Source organism: Oryzias latipes, chromosome 17, assembly GCF_002234675.1.
Source record: "Oryzias latipes chromosome 17, ASM223467v1".
Classification (NCBI taxonomy): domain Eukaryota; kingdom Metazoa; phylum Chordata; class Actinopteri; order Beloniformes; family Adrianichthyidae; genus Oryzias; species Oryzias latipes.
Genome location: NC_019875.2, coordinates 23,144,995 through 23,163,300, shown reverse-complemented (window position 1 = coordinate 23,163,300; position 18,306 = coordinate 23,144,995). Strand labels below are relative to the sequence as shown.

Here is an 18,306-nt window from a genome sequence, read left to right as displayed (position 1 = left end):
GAAACCATCCTTTACCTGGTCAACCTTTATCTGCAATTTTGGGAAATAGATTTTCTTAGAAATTACTTCAAAAGTTACAAGTTTTTATATTTTTTTCATTTCAAAAGTTGCATTAATATTAATGGAAATGTTTTCTGTGCTTAAAAAGTTTGTTGGTTTTTAGATATTTTTGTGCATCAGCATAAGTAAAATGTTGTTTTGCATCTTGCTTCGGCGCAGGACAAAAACCTTTCACACGTTGAAAGCGGCCTGCTTGCTGGAAAAAAACTATGCAAGTTCAGTGTTACGTTCCATTTCCCTGATCTGATGCTTTCAAGCCACCCGGAAATTTGGTCCCTGATGCAATCAGTACTCAAACGAGAAATCCAACAAATCCAGTTTAGCAAGGTGAAGGACAGTACTATGACTGTGGGTGTGAGAGTGTGGTTATCACCCCCCCCCCCCCCCCAATCCTCCATTAAAATAGTTGAGGAAAAATGCGTGGGTGGGTTAACAGTAAGATGGGGCCCTTTCTTTGTGGGCCGTTCTATATAAGCAGGGTGGGATCAGTAGTTCATCATCACAGCCTCACAGACTTCACCAGAGGAAAGAAGAGAAAGGAGCTACTAACCAAGGAAATCATGGTATCAGTCAAAGTGGCCTTTATAGTGATCGCTTTCCTTGCTGTTTGCATTGAGCAAACAGATGCAGCTATGGGTATGTACTTTGTTCTTTGCTCATCTTTAGATCTAATTTTACTTGTCTACGCATATGGATTTAGCAGATACATGCATGACACTCAAATAACTGTGTTTCTCCTCACAGGCTTTCGGTGCTGTCGCACATACATGAAAGGCAGATTACCTTTTGCAATCATCAAGGGGTACTCAGTGCAGACCATTACAGAGCTGTGTCCCATCAATGCCATCATGTAAGCACCCAAATGCATCATTTTGCTTTTCTCCAGATCCTTACAAGATTAACTGATATATTTTCATGTTTTTTTGGATGGTTTTACTTTTGTAAAAGTCCAAATCTTTACAAGATTAACTGATATATTTTTGTGTTTCCTTTTTTTTATAAATGCAGTTTTCACACAAGGAAGGGAAAAACGTGCGCCAATCCTGCACTAAACTGGGTGATGGAGTATGTTGAGCGCCTAAGGTGAGATACATGTTTATTATTCTTTTAATTTTAAGCAAAAATGTTATACAAAAATATATTCATATTTTGTTAGAAAATTGCCTGAAAAAAGACTAATTTCAAATAAATTTCATTGCAGGAAATTAGCGCAGAAGGTTCACAATGAGTCCAGGAAGTAGAGTTGACCCATGATTGCCTGGCTCATTGAAGGAGAAGCGGCAGAGGCAGCTTAAGTGGCTGGACCCTTATTTGAGCTTTGCTTGTCATTCAGTTACGCAGAGGGTTTGACTACTTTGAAAGTCAGCGCACCCCAGCTTGTAAACCCTGCACAAAAACGAAAAGCTAATGCTATGCATTGTACATACAGGCTCACTTGTCAGAGCTCCTTATTTTATATACATATATTTTTGTAATGTTCGATGGACATAAAAATTCTGCTTTAAAAACTCATTTTTAAGAAAAGAAAAATGTTTGTATAAATAAATCTGACTTCTGACTATTGCATTTTTCTTTCATAGCATCACATGAGCAAACTGAAACATGACACATTTTGTTGGTAAATTCCACAAATATAAGTCATGCAACTGTTTAACCTGACTTCCTCGTCAACCTTCACCCAGTGAGAAACTTCCAGTAATTACCTGCATTCCTCATGATAACAATCAGGAAGTTATTGTTGGATGTGTTTTTTTTGTTATAAAGGAATAGAATAAAAATATTTTTCTGTTTAGATAAGTAAACCTGTATGTTAATGGTAATATAAAGGAGATGCGGTAAACTCACGTGGAACCTGCAGATGGAGCCACTTCCAGACACTTTTCCCAGACAATTTCCAGTCAGTATACAATGTCCTTTGAGCGCTGGACCTCACCAAGGCTCAGTCTGTATTTATACAACGTGAAACTTAAAAGCTGCTGCAAATCCAGAAAGATCTGGAAAAAAATGGTGCTTTCTTAATAAAGATGATGCTAAATTCTTAACACGGTTTAGGGACCATAAGACGAAAATCAGTCAATTTAAGCAGTTAAATAAAGTTGAGCAAGGTGTGTCAGCTGCACCAAACCCCACTTTAAGCATTTGGTTTAGTTTGGTGGGCTGAAAAAAATATGTATGTATGTATTGTTATTATGAGGTATTAATGCAGCTTTTGTTTTGATCCCAATGATCAAAAACTGGATTTAACAGCAGTGAAGTATGGGCTTACACGTTGAGGCAAAATACAGTAACGGACATTTTGAAAATTGGAGACAACTTCTTTCTTAAGTTGGTCCAATTTGAGCATTTTTCTGCCAATTTAATATTTGTATTTGAATTTAGGAGTACAACGTGGTTCAATTTAGAGGTGAGAAAGCATGTTGCTGCATGTGGACTACGCGGCTTGCACAGCAACATGCCGTTCGGATCCAACCAACCGTTTCACAATGAAAGTCTTTGTGCCTTCAGTCATTCCGAAAGTGTGCTGGCACAGGACTTCATCGTATTACAAACATTGTTTTTAATTTATTGCTTTTTAAATGTTCCTAAATTTATTTAGCTTTCTAACTTTAAAACAAGGGAAGCTCAAATCTATCTAAAAGTTCTAATGGTTTAGTAGTTTAATGGTAGTTCCCAAGTTGATATTTTATTGAGCTACCAGTCAAAATTGTATCTTATCTCACATAGAAATCTGGATGAGGATCACAAGGACATTTCCTTCTGTCAAGCTCGGAGCCATCCTGGATAAACAGGATGGAGACATACGAGCCAAAGAAAGAGCTTGTTTTCCACATTCACACAGCAAAATTAACCTGAGAAGCACTTTCATGTGAAGTGTCTTGCTCAAGGACCCCATTATAGACTGGCTACCAATTACAAGTACTGAAGCACCAATTACAGCTTACTGCTCCACTTTGTGGACTGAAACCTTTAACATCACATATACAAACCACAACATTTCTGCAGCTGTGAAAGGTTTTAACATACCATAATGCTTGTCAGCAAAAACTGCCTCACAAGGTGTGCGGTGACTGAACGTTTGACCCTGTTTAGCAACATTTTATATTTTTGGTCATGCAGCAAAACTGTGAGATCAAGCACAGGTGCAAATGTGCCTCAGGGTAGCTTGAAATAAAAACAAAAAAAGTCAAGCAACTCCTAAAATTTTTGACATTTCTGTATGTAAATGCAGAACAACCTGAAAAGAACGATGCAAGAACTGATCAATTCACATTTTAATGGCAGAGGAAAGGGATAGAGCAAAAGATTGTCCTGTGTTTGCAACATTTGCAACTCCTCCACTCTAGAAAATAAGATAAATTAATGTTTTTTAACTTCTGCACACAGCATAAAAATTGTAAAAGTGAGTCTTTTTACATCTCATGCCCACCATCAAATACACAAGTCAAATACAAAACCTATTTTTTTCTGCATAAAAAGCAATTACAATTGTAAATCCCTCTTCATACAATCAATCCACAAAACACATATTTCCTAAATTAAGGGCAATTAATTTTTTTGATTTAGTTGATCTTAGTAGTGGAATTTTTATGTTTAAAGTTAAAAAACAATGTGTACCTGCCAAAATACTGAGTTTGTTCGAAACAAAAGTTAATAATTATGATTTTCGAGGTAAAGATATGTTTAAAAAAAAGTGGTCAGAACTAATGCATTAAGGAATAGTATTTTTGTTCAGGGGGTCAACATGTGGAATTTATTATCAGACGAACTGAAAAATGCAAAATCCATACTTCACTTTAAGAAAATGTATAAAGTTAAAATGTTTCAAAAATACCTTCTGGACTGAGAGACTCTGGTGGTTGTGAGGTCATTATGAGAAGTGTTTGTTTTTTTTTTTGTTTTTTTTTGTTTTTTTCCTCTTCTTTTTTCTTTTTCTGATTTAAGGTTCTAACAATTTGTGGGTAGATGTGATGTTTGTATTCAGGGTTGGGGAAATAAGCCTTGGCTTCACCCAACACCTTTTTCGGTTAATTTTGTTCAATGTTTCTGTTATTTTTTTTTTTTTCAATGTTTCTGTTGACATTGATCAGTGTCAATGTTTATGTTGATGTTTTTAAGTTTGTTTGTTTAACATAACCGAAATAAATGTTTCTCCCATCTCCCATCATTGTTGTAATCACAGTATTGAGAAAAATTACATAGGGCGAGAAACATTGTAATAGACAGATAGATATACTCACATAAATGATTAATTCATACAAGATTAATTCACAGATCTCTGTAATCAAAGCTTGTTTTTTTATGTTTTAAGGTTTTTTCGTAATAAACATAAATAAAATAAATCTAAATAAACATTCCAAATCTTACTGATGTTAATATGTTTGTGTTTTACATATTGCAGAGTAAAAAATATTATTATAATTTTTCTGATGCATAATTCTTTAAAAAACAGAATAATACATATACTTTTAGTTTTTCAGAATAACAAACATAGTTAACCCTCAGAATTTATGTTGACTTTCAAGTCAGTGCTGTTTCCTCATGTTCCCCCTAATCTGGCATGCCTTTATACAATTTTGCCAAGAAAAGCTTCTTCTTCTTCTTCTTCAGCAGTTCACATAAAATGAACTGAAACGCTGACTGCCTTCTCTGTGGGTTAGAGAGAGCAGCAGCTTAAGGCTGAGTGAAAATACAGCTTATTTCTTGCTAATTTGCTAGGACACCCTCCTCAAAGGAAACGTCTTTTTTTTAAAATTCAAACTGGACTGCAAAACTGCTGCGAGTTGAAGTTAAACTGTGATGACAAGTGTGTCTAAATTTAAATTGTGCACAGTATTTCTAAAGATTTCAATAAGAATGACAAACTCATAAAAGTGCTATGGATCGCAGTAGTTTAGTAACATTCTGATATGTCGCTTAAAATAAACTCAGATGGGGTTGCAATGAACAAAAATGTTGCAGCGGAATCCCAGAATAACTGTTAAATGAAAGACTACCTACTTTTCTGGGTTCCTTTGTGTGATTTTCACTCCAATTAAACACTTGAAGCTGGGTCGACTCAACACTAGAGGGTGGCATAAATCAACCGTTGCATGTGTTGGGGATCTCTCATCTTTTGTTTATGTGCTGAGGGTTCACATCAAGAGTGAAAGAATGGACAGTTTAAATGGAATGATACATAAACCAACACATTTACTGTCAATTTAATGTCAAATTCTGGATTTTAAGACGTGCAAAAGCAAACTTAAGATGCCAATTTTCATTAAAAAAATAATTGAATCAGCATCTTGCTTGTTCTTAGACTCGAGTGTGGGTTTTTTATATGACAATCTTTTATCAAAGCTGAATCTTCAGGGCCCATTCACACCCTTTTGGTGATTACTATCTGCATTTCCACACTCATTTCCTCACTTTGAACACTCATGCAGCAGGCTTCAAGAGTGGTTTTAGTGCCTTTGATCTGGAACTATTTATACTCTGTTTGAGAGACGACTTCAAGCAAAACAAAACAAAAAAAATCCCATTTTTTTAAAAATTCTTCAATAGATATCCAATTCCCCGCTGTCAGCTGTATCCATCGGCGGAACCAACAGAGCTGAACAAACTGGACATTTTCTTCCCTCCCATGAATCCATGACGGTCCGAAGCAACGCTTGGAGCCGCTGTTACATCACGTTCACTCTTCTGCACCAGTTCACAAAGTGCTTTTTTATGAATAATACAGAGATTTGGGAGAGGGGGACTTTAACATGGGGTTTGGCAAAAAAAAATATATATATATATATATATATATATATATATATTGTATTAGAGGGAAAAGGGTTGGGGACCATGAGGAAATGGAAGCAAATTTTTAAGTGAGTTATCACAAAATGACACCAAGCAACCAGGAAAGACACTAAAACTGTTATTTTGAGGGAAGTTTATTAGGTTTATCACATATCAATGTTTTTGTTAGTATTACACATATAAAACAGCAGCACAGAATTAGAGTTGTTACTAAAAGGTACAATGAAAAATGACAGCAATGTGGCCGGTCGCACACAGTGAAGACAGACAAGGTTATAGGCTGCTTTTTCCCATGAGAGTGCACGCTTTAGCATAGAAGGAAAATAACATATTGCTCCCTGACATCAGCAGACAGGTCCTTTATCACAGCACACATGAACACACAGGTCAGACAAGAAACCAGACGTGCTCTCAAGAACATCAGACACAGAGAATGACACATCCTCACTCGAAAGGTGGATATAAATGTACTTGTTTAATACATTTAAACCTATTTTGGACCAAGTTGCTACCCAAAAGAACAGGAAATACACTCCAAACCAGATAATAATATTTCTGGTGCTGTAATCTCTCAAGCTTGTTTGTCTTTTTGTCTTCCTTTATGCCAATCCATCTTTTCTGCCAGCACAGACACACAGTTAACTGAGCACGGTATATAATTAGATAAACAAAAAAGAGAGGGATGAAAAGTCTAAAGGAGAATAGACTCCAAATGATTACACATTCACTCTGCTTCCTTCCCCCTTGCTGAACACATAACCATCAATTAGAGGAGAGGAGGAAGAGGACAAGCGAGCAGCCAGAAGCCTTTTCGTGTCGACCTCGCTCTTCCTCTTAAAGTCCCAGCACCGGGGAGGGAGGAAGAGAGGGGAAAATAGAAGTGAAAAACAAGAAGTTTATAAATAAAGAAATTAGAGTGCTTGGCATCCGGCCGGCTGATTGGCTGAGACACAAGTCAGGCAGATCTGGGCCACAGTTGCACTCATTGTTCAGTGAGCTTTACCACAGAGTCCAACCCAGCGACAGCAATGAATGTTGATTGTGACCTTTGGTCTTTGGGTACAGTGGAAACAGAGTGGCACTTGTGGAAATACGAGCTTCGCCCTGTCTTTGCATCCGGTGGCCACTTTCCCTTTCGTGGCTAAATTCTTCGCTCATTGGTGACGTCTGAGCGAGCCGCAGGGCACAGTCAACGGTCGATGGTTTTTTTCTCGTATGTACCAAACTCACCGACAGCGTTGAATGTTCGCCGAGGCAGGCGGGATGGCAGCTGCGACCCTGAGCTGAGCTGACAGGGAGGGCAGGCGGTGGAGGAGCGAGAAGGGACAGTCGGGCAAAGCCAGGGACTGAGATGTCGCCGGAATCACAAATTTAGGTTGTGCAACACAAGCATGTGAGGACAGATGACAGAGTGCGTTGTTATTCCGCGGGGCAGTGACAGTTCTGATCACATTGTACACAAAAGACATAACTAGGTAAGTTTAGACGTGGACCTCTACCGTCTCCCAGAAAGTTGAAGTCTTTCCAGGAAGTTGAAGTCTTTGGAGAGCCGGCTGCAACAGTAACTGAAAAACAAACAAGTAAGAAATTGTCGGCACCAAAATATACCTTTTTTTTAATCTTAAAAACTTGAGAAAACGTTTCTATTATGTTGACATCTGAGGTTGGAGCCGCAGTGTTGTTGCTCTTATTAGATAAAGAGAGACCTGGCTGTGGACAAGATGGCGCCTGACATCATCAGATGGAAGCAAAAATTATACAACTTACCCCATCCCTAATCCTAAACCTAACCCAAACTCTAACCAGAAAACCCAAAACTCAACTGTTAGGGTCACCAACTTAAAAATACAGTTTTTTACAAGTGTTGTGGGGGGACTTCCAGTTCTGGAGGTTGATGTCTGCAACCATATCCTCTTGATTAGATCAGGAAACTAAAAATTTTTAAACAATTAGTTCATTGCTACTAGGGTCATTGGACATGAAAATCTGTTTTTATTGTTTCAAATTGCCTAAATCAGGACATCGAGAGCAGAAAACAACGCTCGTGTCCCACTAAGCAGCTTCTTTCAGACCCCCCCCCCCCCCCCCTTCTTTGCCACAGCCTGTGAGCCCCCATTATCAGAAGCAGGCCAAAGCTGGCAGTGCTGGTTGCACAGAGAGCAAAAGATTGACGTCAGAATGACAAACGCTGATCCGCAGTCATTCATCCCCCCGTTTCCTCAGCTTGGGGTGCTGATGTCATTGTGCAAGCTAGGCCTGCATCCATTACTCAACCGGGGCAGGCATGCATCTAGCTCGCATGAGAAGAAACCGGTTACAATAGATGAGTAATGTGTCACATTATTGCAGCTGTAATTCAGAAAGTCATAAAACAGACAGAGGGGTTTTTGTTGGGTGCATATGCAGGATCTTAGAATTACTGCCTCTGCATTCTCTCCCGACAAGCGTCCCTCTTTGTCCATTCAACCAATTAGACCATGCAAACTACAAGGAAAACAACGGCTTTTTTACATTTTCAATATCGCAGCTACCGGGTAAACTTATATAAAAACAATCGCCCGTATTCTGATATCACGTGAGGTGGATCTCTCTCCTCTCGCCCCCCCGGAGCAGCCCCAGACTAAAATTATACGGCATATTACATCCACCCCACTCCATCACAGTCACAAACACACACTTACACTTCAACCCACAATGAGACATTAAATGAAAAATAGACAGAGGGTCGAGGGAAAGGAGAAAAGGGGGCTTTGCCATGGCAACCCCAGTGTCAGGCAGCCATTTCTGCTTAATCCCCTCCAGTTCAATGTCGCGCCCTCTGAGGGGACCCCCTCTCAACAGCTGAATATTTCTTTTGTGTTGAGAGTCTCTGCGGGCGTATGTGTGTGTGTGTGTGACCAAGAGGTGGTGGGGGGACTGGATTTAAAGTGTGCAGTGGGGGTTATAGCTAACCCATCTTAAATGGGGGGCAAGCTGCAGGTCATAGAGTCTCAACATAACACTGGATCTACAAACCAGAGATCAAAACCCACACATACTCAGAGACACTTGCATATTAGCTGCAACATGTATTCAACTAAACTCTGTATCGATGGCAGGAGATAATCTTTTGAAATTGCCGTTAATTACACCATATGGCAAACAGCCGGGCCTTTCCTCTCCAAGCCTATCGCCAACACACCCCACACTTTTTTTTCTGTTCAGAAACTCTCTCGCTCTTTCCTGAGCAGGCCACTCTATATTTCTGACAAAAGCAGGTTCAGAGGAGTAGGTGGGGAGAGGCGTCAGCTGCTAGACAAAATAAAAAGGCCTCTATTTGTTCCTGACAATAAATGTCCCCGTCTTTGGAGCTCCTCCACAGCTGCAGCCGGATAGGCTTTAATTTCTAACTGCAGACTAATAGAGACCAATTTCTCCTTCCTGTACTGTAAGCTGATTTACTAAATGGGGATAAAACTGGAGCTTTGTGCACATCTTTCAAAGCAGCAACTCTTTCGAGAAAAATATGCCAGAGTGTGAGATTAACAAAAACTTTTACAAATTTGCTGCGACGTACCTGGTTGAAATGATGAAGTCACAGGTACTGAGTCCAAACCTGAAAGGAAACAAAAGTAATCACAAATGAGAAAAAAAGGCCGACATGGGAGTTTGCACAGAAACAACACAAAAAAATAGCTCAGTTTTTGATTTTCACTAAGTTTCCTCATCAACAGAAGATTAATGTCCAGCGCATCCCCCGGAAATCCCAAAGCACACTTCCCCGGAGGCTGAGCGATGGAAGCTGGCACAGGAAGTGCCAGGGCTTTGTCTCTGGGTGGTCTGATGTGGTCGTGGGTGAGGTTTTAATGTAGCTGCATGTCCACTCTGGTATATACTGTACATTAAGCCATAATGACTAACAGACCTGCAGTCTGCCTGTAAGGGCCTCAAATTCTGCTTTGTGCCTACATGTGCAAATATGCTATGTTTTAATAGCAGTTCTCAGCCTTTATGTGAAGTTGCTGTGGTTCTCCCTAAAAAAAAAAAAAACTAAACCTGGATTTTTCATCCAGAAAGAAAAATACAAATCTGAGCAGTTCCAGTCCCCTTCATGGATTGATCATTGCCCTTTGTGGGCCGATTACATGAAACAGGGATAAATCAGTTTAAGATATGGTCAATAATTACAGGTTCTTTGGCTGGTTTTCTACCATATGTGGATCTAGGCTAGCAAAACATCTGGTTAGGGTATTATGAGTGCCACAGGCTATGAATGTAATTTAGAAAATGCATTGCCCGGCAAACCTGGGTGAAGTTTTTTTGACTCCATTTGTATGTTTTGCAGCTTTCAGGGTATTCATTTTCTGTCTACTCTCCCCATTTCATTCAGCTTTTCTAACAGAGGGCCTCAAAGGTTCACGAATGAAAAGAAAGTAGACCCTTCTGCCTCACAGCCTCCTCAATGCACATTTAAATTAACAATGCTTGAGCTAAAACTGATTTAACAAGCATTAGAAAACTGTTAAAAGTGATCTGTGCCAGTCTAGTCTATTAGAGAGCAAAGGGCACATTGTAACACTAGGTGCTGAGTCTGTTCAACAAGTGCAAAGACATAAAGCAAAAAGGCACTGAGTTAGTGCCCTGCGACTGATTGGCAGGGTGGGGTCACAGGGTGACCCCTAACCTTTTTAACCTTAAGGAATGTTGTCACGCTGGTGCGTGTATTGTTCCAGCCTCCCCGAGGCCAGCCGAGGCGAGCGTCAAATGAATGTGAGCGATGAATGTTCCTGAGGGTCCCTGTACCCCCCCTTAAAATCTCTTCTTTCTTCCTCTAATCCTTTCTTTTCTGCTCCTCATCCCTAAAACTTCAGCAAACAAAAGCTATCGACAGGAATGAGAGTGGCCGTTGTTGATGCCCTTAAGTGCACATGCGCACAGAGGAGACGTCGTCGCCAGGTCGGGCCCTATGAGAAAGATGCCATCAAATAAGCGTTTGAAAATGCTGAAATTAGTTCTAATACATTCTCCATGCAGTTCTGAGAGAACTGCGCATCTTTCAGCGGCCCGACTGTCTAACCCAGGAGGAATCCATTCCCCGTACAGGAAATCTGACAGATGAGAGGCTTCGACAGACAATTATTGGCCAGGTACGTCCTTTACACCCACCTAGGGCTGGCCAGAGGAAATAGAAGGGGGGATTTATTATGTCATAAAAAAGTGCCAGCAGAGAGGTGCCTGAGAACAGGTTGTCTCTAGAGCTGAAGTCATAAAAGACTCCTGCAGCTTCCGCTCCCTCCCCCTGACTACCACAAGAGATGATGACAGAAGACTGAACAGTCAGTTAGGGTGAGCAGAGAAATGCAAAAAACATGTGCTGCTAAAAAAAAAAAAAAAAAAAGTAACCCAGAATTTTTGATACAACTTCAAAAAAGTACGTTAAATGTGGAAAGTTTTAATGCGTTGGGGTTTTACAGTAATTCATATACGTTTTTGACAAAACAGAGTAGAATGCATATGATGTCAAAAAAGGGGAACATTTGCGAGACCGTGAAGAAACTGTCGGCCTCACTGCAAAAACTGAATCTTGTGAAAGTAAAAAGAAAAATTGTTTTATTTTGTCTCGCAGGAAAAATAATTTGATCAATAGCAAAATAATCTTAGTTCAAGAAAACATTTCTTAGTGACTAGAATGTTTTTTATTCAAATAAGAAAGTTTGGTAAGACCATTTTCTTTCCTCATTGGCAGATTTTTTTTTGCCTTTTATTTTAAGAATGTTTTACTTATTTCTACTGAGTTTTTGCAGTGTATGTATTTATTTTCCCATAAATGAATGATTTTATTGCAACAAAAAATTATCTGTTTCAAATTATGAAAAGAAAACTTGCTTGACATCATGATACTTTATGAAATTAACCTTAATAAGAAAAAGAGTTTGCTCTATTTTCAAGGAAAACTGCATCATTTGAATATTGAAAAAAAAAAAAAAAAGATTTCTCCACAACATAATCTCAGTAAAAGAGTTGCCTTTATGGTCTGCTTATTGCTGATAAATATCTTATCTATTTGTGAAGTCGTCTTTTTCCTTTCCTCTTCACCCAATTTTGCATCATGCTATCTTTCTACAAGAAGATGGAGATGCACCCTTAAAGTCTCTGAGCTTGTTAAAGAAAAAGGGGAGAGGAGAGAAGGCGGTTATTTGCTCTGCAGCCTCGCTAAGGAGGTTTCCGATTGTAAACAGGAGTGGTAGCGCAGCCCCGTTTCCTTTCATCCTTCTCCTTGAGGCATGCTGCCTTTGTCTCACAGAGGACAGAACAACCAACTTCCCAGCTACGCTGCACTGGTCAAATACCTGGGAACTACCACTGGCCTGGTGGGAAAAAAAGAGCAAGGGAGGAAGAAAGAGGAATGACAGAAAGATGGAGAAAAGGGATGAGGTGTAAGCATTGGACAAAGGCACTCTAGCGATTAAAAATATATAAAACATCACAAAAAAGAGAGGTGGTCTAAAACCAATTTGACAAAAAAAAGAAAACTTGTTGATTTAACAAAAGACACTTTTTCTGTTCTTTGCATGAATTTTTTTAAAGTTAGCTATAGTGGAAAACTGATTTTTTTTTTACCTCCCTCCCCTTTCCTGCTCTGCATTTTCACGCCAGCTCAGCAGAACGAAGGGGGTTCCTGTATGCGAGGACATGTTTGGAGGTGAAAGGAGTTTAAGTCCTCCCCAAACCCAACCGCAGGCGCCTGAATGTAAAGCTGTACGTTTCAGTCCCCACAGACTGCCGCAGCAACCAAACCCACTGTCACACATCATAAAGCAAAGCTCAAGCAGCAGGACTGAAATGAAAGCCAGGGGCGGGGGCAGATAAAGCAAAATAAGGACAAAACAGAAGGGGGGGAAAAAGGAGTTTGCACATTTTTAAACTCCTAAAGATAAGGGTGACAAAATGCTTTTGCAAAAACTCTAAGGACGTGTCACTACAAAAATAAAAAATAGATTTAAACAGAAATGTATGTGTAAAAATAACATGCTGCTAAAGTATAATCCTAAATTTCCGTATCTTATTTCAAGTTTTTGCTTAACTGTAGAGAGAGTAAAGTTTATTTTCAAATAGTCCACAAAGAATGCCTGTCATTTCCTGGCGTTTCCCACTTCCATATGAAAGCCCCCTTCCCTTAAGGAACAATGGGAAAGATTCCAAAATTTCCACGGGGAGTGTCTGGCACAGTGATACAATAAGAGAGCATGTTGTGACAGAATTGAGACAGCCTGTTCCTCTTCACTGTGACGAGATTTTGTGTGTAAATGAGCAGCACAGAATTTGTTCTTCATATCTTTACTGACATATTTGGATTCATCTTAATCACGCGCTATAGAGACTAAAATTCAAGTGCTAGCAATCATTCCTTAAAATACAAAAAGTATATGCTTGGTTGTAATGTTTTTTTCTAAAGCTTGTAGGTGTTTGAAGCCTAAACTTTTCTTGTAACGGACAAAAATATGCACACAAACTCGCACATGGCGCTAGAGTATCATAATTACCCCAAAGAGTGCATTCGGTTCAGAAGTGGAAAGAGTTCAAATGTCATGTGCTTCTGATCGGACCAATGGGCTCTTGAAAGTCACCTGGCCTGACCCAAGAAGACCTGAGCCCTCGGCTAGACAAGAGGTCAGAGGTCATCCACTCATCTAGATAGGCTGTATGTCGCAACGCCCGAGGCTGGGGGACAGGGGTCTCCATTACCTAACCTTTCCATTTACCCTTCGCAAGCACAGGGGAGCACAAACACATCGTTTCCAATACAGGTTCCTGCTGATGTGAACTCACTGAGGCCTTAACTTCCATTCACCAGAGACACAGCAGCTTTTCAGCTGAGCAGCAGTGACGCTGTTAGTCTGAGATGGAAAGAAAACAACAACAAAATGTTTATTAGATAGAAATAATTTTCAGATCACAAACACATTTTGTATTTATTCTGTTTTTCTTAATGCATTTCAGCTTAAATATCAGCCAGTTGTGAGAAAGCGTTAAAAGTGTGATGGGACCCCCTGATGCTGCAAAAACATTTTCCCTGACAAAGACAAACTACAGCAACATTCATTTTTAATTCAAATTATTCTGTCTTAAAGGAGGCTGAATGAAGAGTAATGGAGGAACAACAGAGATCTGTGGCTGAGAGGCTCTCCGCTGTGATAGCAGGTTGCCTTTCGACATAATTGCAGGGTGCAGCTGATGAATCTCATCATATGTGATAATGAGTTACACAAGAATGATGATCATAGCTCCAGCAGGAGATAAGTCGGCATCCAAATGCTCCTCTGCGCACATTACAGCAGCAGCAGGAAGACTTCGGCTTTGCTCTGCTCACTCATCCCTTCCTGATGACTCTATAGGAAAGCAACTGGAAACTGAATTAAACAGACATACATTTGGATACTTGAGGATTTTTTGAGAGGGAACAGTAGGCTGCTGCTGTTTTCTTCATGAGGAAAATTTAGCTTTTCCCTAAGCAGGCCGGAAGTGAAGCTACATTGCAAATCACACCAGAATTTCTTACTTCATCACCCATTTTTATACAACAATTTCAAAGTGCTGTTTTCTATTAAAGTTGGCTCCAAATCCAGTAAACAGCAGTGCTGCTCTAAGCGTCTAGACCCAATGTATCCAGATGGCAGAGGAATTTATGGAGACTGCCTCATTAACCTTAAGGCATATTAGTGCTTGGCACTGCACATCGAGAGAGTAAGCAGCGCTTTTTCTCCTGCCTGCTTAAAAAGAGCTGCATAAATTACATGGGGATTCAAAGCTCTGAGCCACAGTTGCACCGCTGTGGCCATAAAACTGAATGCGGACAGCCCTGTGTTTGTTTGAATAACGTGCATCCTCTCAAAAGTGCCCACCCTGAAAATGGCAGTCTGGACTTTCTTCTTGCCTTATGCTGGAGGCCTAAATCCCGCCCGGAAGTCGGATGCGCAAAAACTGTTTCCGAGAATTTGGGATGCGCAAAGCCATGCACTCTCCTCTCCTCGCACTGTATTCTTTGTTTCAATTGAATAACACTCCAGATGGGCGTGAAGTGTGTATCACTCTCCTCTTGAGACGCGCGTTAAGTGCAGCACTTTGCTCCACTGCGCGAAACGTTTTTACGCACCCATCCACCCAGATCATGAGTCGCGCTCGGTGAGACTGAGAGACGCGTGGCCGTTTTGAAGGGATGACTGTCCGTTTTCTGCTCTTCATCATGTGTTTCTGGAGCAGCAGCGCTGCTGTAATGTCGATATCATGACAGATGGTCCATACAAAGCCGGTGCGCATTGTTCGGCTGCGAAAGAACCCAGCCGTCATCTTTCAGAGTTCCTACAAGGAGCGAGGAGACAGTCTGCTGATCGAAATTAATCGAAATTAGGGAGCCGTCCACAGGAATTCCTTTTAAGCTTAGATTGTTGAAACTTTTCCAGGAGGAGATGACAGCATCCGCACGTCGATCATACTTCAAAAGTTCTCTTTTGCGTGTGAATCATAACAGGAAATCATTGAAACGCAATTTTCCTTAAGGAGATATATTTGACACATGCAGGCGGACAGAGACACGCAGCCGCTTGGATGCGGGGCAGAGCGCCAAACCTAACCACAAAGAAAGAGATTGGCTGGCGGTCATTCTGTAGCGTCCCTCCCGATTTCCTGTTTTATTTTATTTTTTCTCAAATAAAGTCTAGTATTCACACGTGCATTTAAAAGCGTGGTGGTAATCATAGCAACAAACGCTGATAGATCGGAGAGCTGCGTCCTGATAAAAATAAAAGGCATTTCACACGGTGGCATACTCACCAGCCTTTCCTCTCTGTCCCATCCAGACAGACGGATTCGATGCCACGCTGCCTGCGTCTGACCTGGCATCATCTCCATCCGAGTTCAACTCCACAGCCAGCGCGCGCCTCCCTCCCAGCTCTGCAGATTACGTTTGAGGAACAGAAGGGATCGGCTCCGGTTTACAGGGATCACTGGAACGGCGCGGATTGGCTCCAAGAGGATAGCTTGATAAAAAATGCGCGCCTGCCATTGGCTGCCGGGCCAGCTGGGTGGGCAGGGATGGGAGTGGGGCCGTGCATTATTCAGGAGAACCCGACTGGGGAGCAGTTTGGGGGGGGGGGGGGGGGGGGGGGGGGGGCTTGGAGGGCAAAGCAGCATATGCAGACAATGCCCCCACTCTAAGATTTTCCTTTTTTGGTTTATGACGATAATCTTTGTATAAGGATAACGGTCAAATTGGAGTTTAAGTCTGAATAAGCTTTCAGGAGTTGAGTACACTCATTGGATCCTCTGGGAAAACTACCCCCCCCCCCCCCAGCCACACAACCCTGATGTCAATTTTCCATTAGAAATATGATATTTGTGGGAAGAAATGAAAATGTGTCCTCTTTTTTGCAGTTTTACCTTCATTTCTTACATCCCAATGAGATACAATTTATGTTCTGAGCCAATCAGATGCCACAGAACAGCAATAAATAAATAAAACGTTGTCCCCAACTCTCAGGAAAAGTGTGCCAGAGCCTGTCTCTCTGCATAAAATAGGAACCCTGAGTGTGTTTCCGCTGCATGTAGGGTACTAGCAAAGAGCTGGAGCAGCACAATTCTCTCACACAGGAGCAGGGAAGGAAATAGTGCGTGGATAATTCTCTTTCTCAGATCCTCTGGTTGCTCCTCACTCAGAGACACAAGCGAATCGATACAACTCAAAGCTTTCTCGTGTTCCCGACTCCCATCAGTGCTGCCGTTGGAGTCCGCTTTCAGGGTTTGGTTTGAAACTTCACCACTTCTTTCTGTGAGGAAGTAATTACAATATTATATCACAGCTGGGGAGGCCTCTTAAACACACACCCTCTTTCAATCTCTCACACACACTTGTTCGAATCCACAGCACAGACAGGGAGTTGTTAACCTGTGCACTCGGTGGACAGAGAAATCCTAATAACCACAGTGGGGGCTCTGCTCTGACCAGTAGCCATGGTGATTGAACACATTTCTCCACATGGCAAAAAGGCTCTTCACAGGGCTTTATTAGGCCCAGACTGGTGGTCTTGGAAGGTAGCGCCACACTGAGGATCTCCCCTTTTTTGACACATTTACAGGAGTCCAAAGGAAGCAGTTTGACGACAGGTTTTCCCTTTTCTCCTGGAAAAAAACTCTCTCTCTGCTCTTGTCTGTGTTAAACCAGTGCAAATAGCATGTTCAAACTCAAACAAAGCAGCACATCATTGGATTATTGTGAGGCTAATTTGCATAACCTGTGGGAACGATTCTCTCTTAAGCACGGAGCCTAGATTTATTCAGCGTTCGGTCTAATTTCAAACATCCAAAGGAGAGCAACAGCCTTGGCTTGATTTCCTTAAAGCCTCTAATCTCTCCTTCCTCTTTATTTAGTCGGCAGCTTCAATCACGGCTCTTTCACAAATCCGTGTGGGTGTTCTGGCGTGCGCCTATCAAGTGAAAACCTTCATAATTTCATATTCAATACAGTTCATGTTTCGTTTACCTACAAAAAGTATCATATGCTTTTGTACGGATCTATGGAATTTGGTGCCGGCTGAGTGTTAAGGCACCGTCTCTGCCCCAATGTTTGTCTTCGCTTTGTGATTGAGGTGAAGGCTTTTCCATAGAGGGACAGCTCCTTTCTCTGAACTGCATAGGTCAGGTGAGTCTGTCCTGCAAGATCTGGGTTTCCTGTGGGGCGTCCCCTCAGATGATTACCTCAGTTCTGGCTGTGACCTTACAATGAAATTACCTCACTCAGATGACATCATGTGGTGTAACCCTTCTGAATAGCATTAGTAAAAGATTTCTGAAAAGGACAATTATTCTGTTGGGCTTCTTTCATGCTGGCATCAACCAGTGACCCTGAAAATGAACAATACGTCATTTGAAAACCCCTTAAACATGACAATGTTTTTAGATTCTTGAGGATTCCTTTAAAACTAAAATACGTTAGTAATTTTTTTGCCTGCAAGAAAATAAAACCATGAAAACAAAAATATATAAAATAAATTCAAGGGTTATGCTTTTGCTGTGAAATATGGATTTTGGAAAATTATAAAAACAAAAAATCTCTTTCAAAGTAATACAATTATTTGCCAGATGCTTGCACCATCAAGATCATTACCAATCTGCTTTTTATACCCCATTCTGACAAGATGCCATGTTTTAGCAAAGGCAAACAAAGGGTGATGGAAAAATAAATGCAGCAAGTGAAAATAAAATAAAATAAAAAAAACTATATTGCCTCGGAAAGCCAAAAACAAGGCTTTTTGTGACAGTTTTAGAAAATGCCTTGAGACTGGCCTCACACACAATGATTCTCCTGTTCTGGTTGTTATTTCGAAAACCCCAAAATTATCCATAAACGCCAAAAACGACTGAAGTTTAAGCAGATCATGAGACTGTGAGAACATGATCAGGTTTGATTGAATGCAATGAGAAATA

At 40.8% G+C, this 18,306-nt stretch overlaps 1 protein-coding gene and 1 long non-coding RNA gene across 3 annotated transcripts; one reads left to right on the top strand and one right to left on the bottom strand.

The window, feature by feature from the left end:
- Positions 1-485: 485 nt before the first annotated feature.
- Positions 486-1,619, top strand: LOC101155227 (C-C motif chemokine 20). The gene is made up of 4 exons (XM_004079325.4): positions 486-696; positions 805-910; positions 1,069-1,143; positions 1,262-1,619. Exons 1-4 carry the CDS (start codon positions 501-503, stop codon positions 1,299-1,301), a joined length of 417 nt encoding a protein of 138 aa, XP_004079373.3. The 5' UTR covers positions 486-500; the 3' UTR covers positions 1,302-1,619.
- A 4,344-nt stretch (positions 1,620-5,963) lies between these two features.
- LOC111949080 lies at positions 5,964-15,777 on the bottom strand. 2 transcript variants are annotated; one of them, XR_002875111.1, is made up of 3 exons: positions 15,658-15,777; positions 9,404-9,442; positions 5,964-7,412 (listed from the first exon to the last, which is right to left on the bottom strand). It is a non-coding gene; the product is annotated as an uncharacterized LOC111949080 (long non-coding RNA). The 2 variants fall into 2 exon arrangements; XR_002875110.1 differs by having other exon boundaries at positions 5,964-9,442.
- Between the last annotated feature and the right edge of the window lie 2,529 nt (positions 15,778-18,306).

What these genes read in the sequence shown, in the direction of transcription:
- LOC101155227 (XM_004079325.4), top strand. Translation starts at nt 501, where the DNA reads ATGGGGCCCTTTCTTTGTGGGCCGTTCTATATAAGCAGGGTGGGATCA. An exon ending in TGTCCCATCAATGCCATCAT is followed by an intron (nt 911 to 1,068) that starts GTAAGCACCCAA and finishes TTATAAATGCAG; the next exon opens with TTTTCACACAAGGAAGGGAA. An exon ending in GAGTATGTTGAGCGCCTAAG is followed by an intron (nt 1,144 to 1,261) that starts GTGAGATACATG and finishes ATTTCATTGCAG; the next exon opens with GAAATTAGCGCAGAAGGTTC.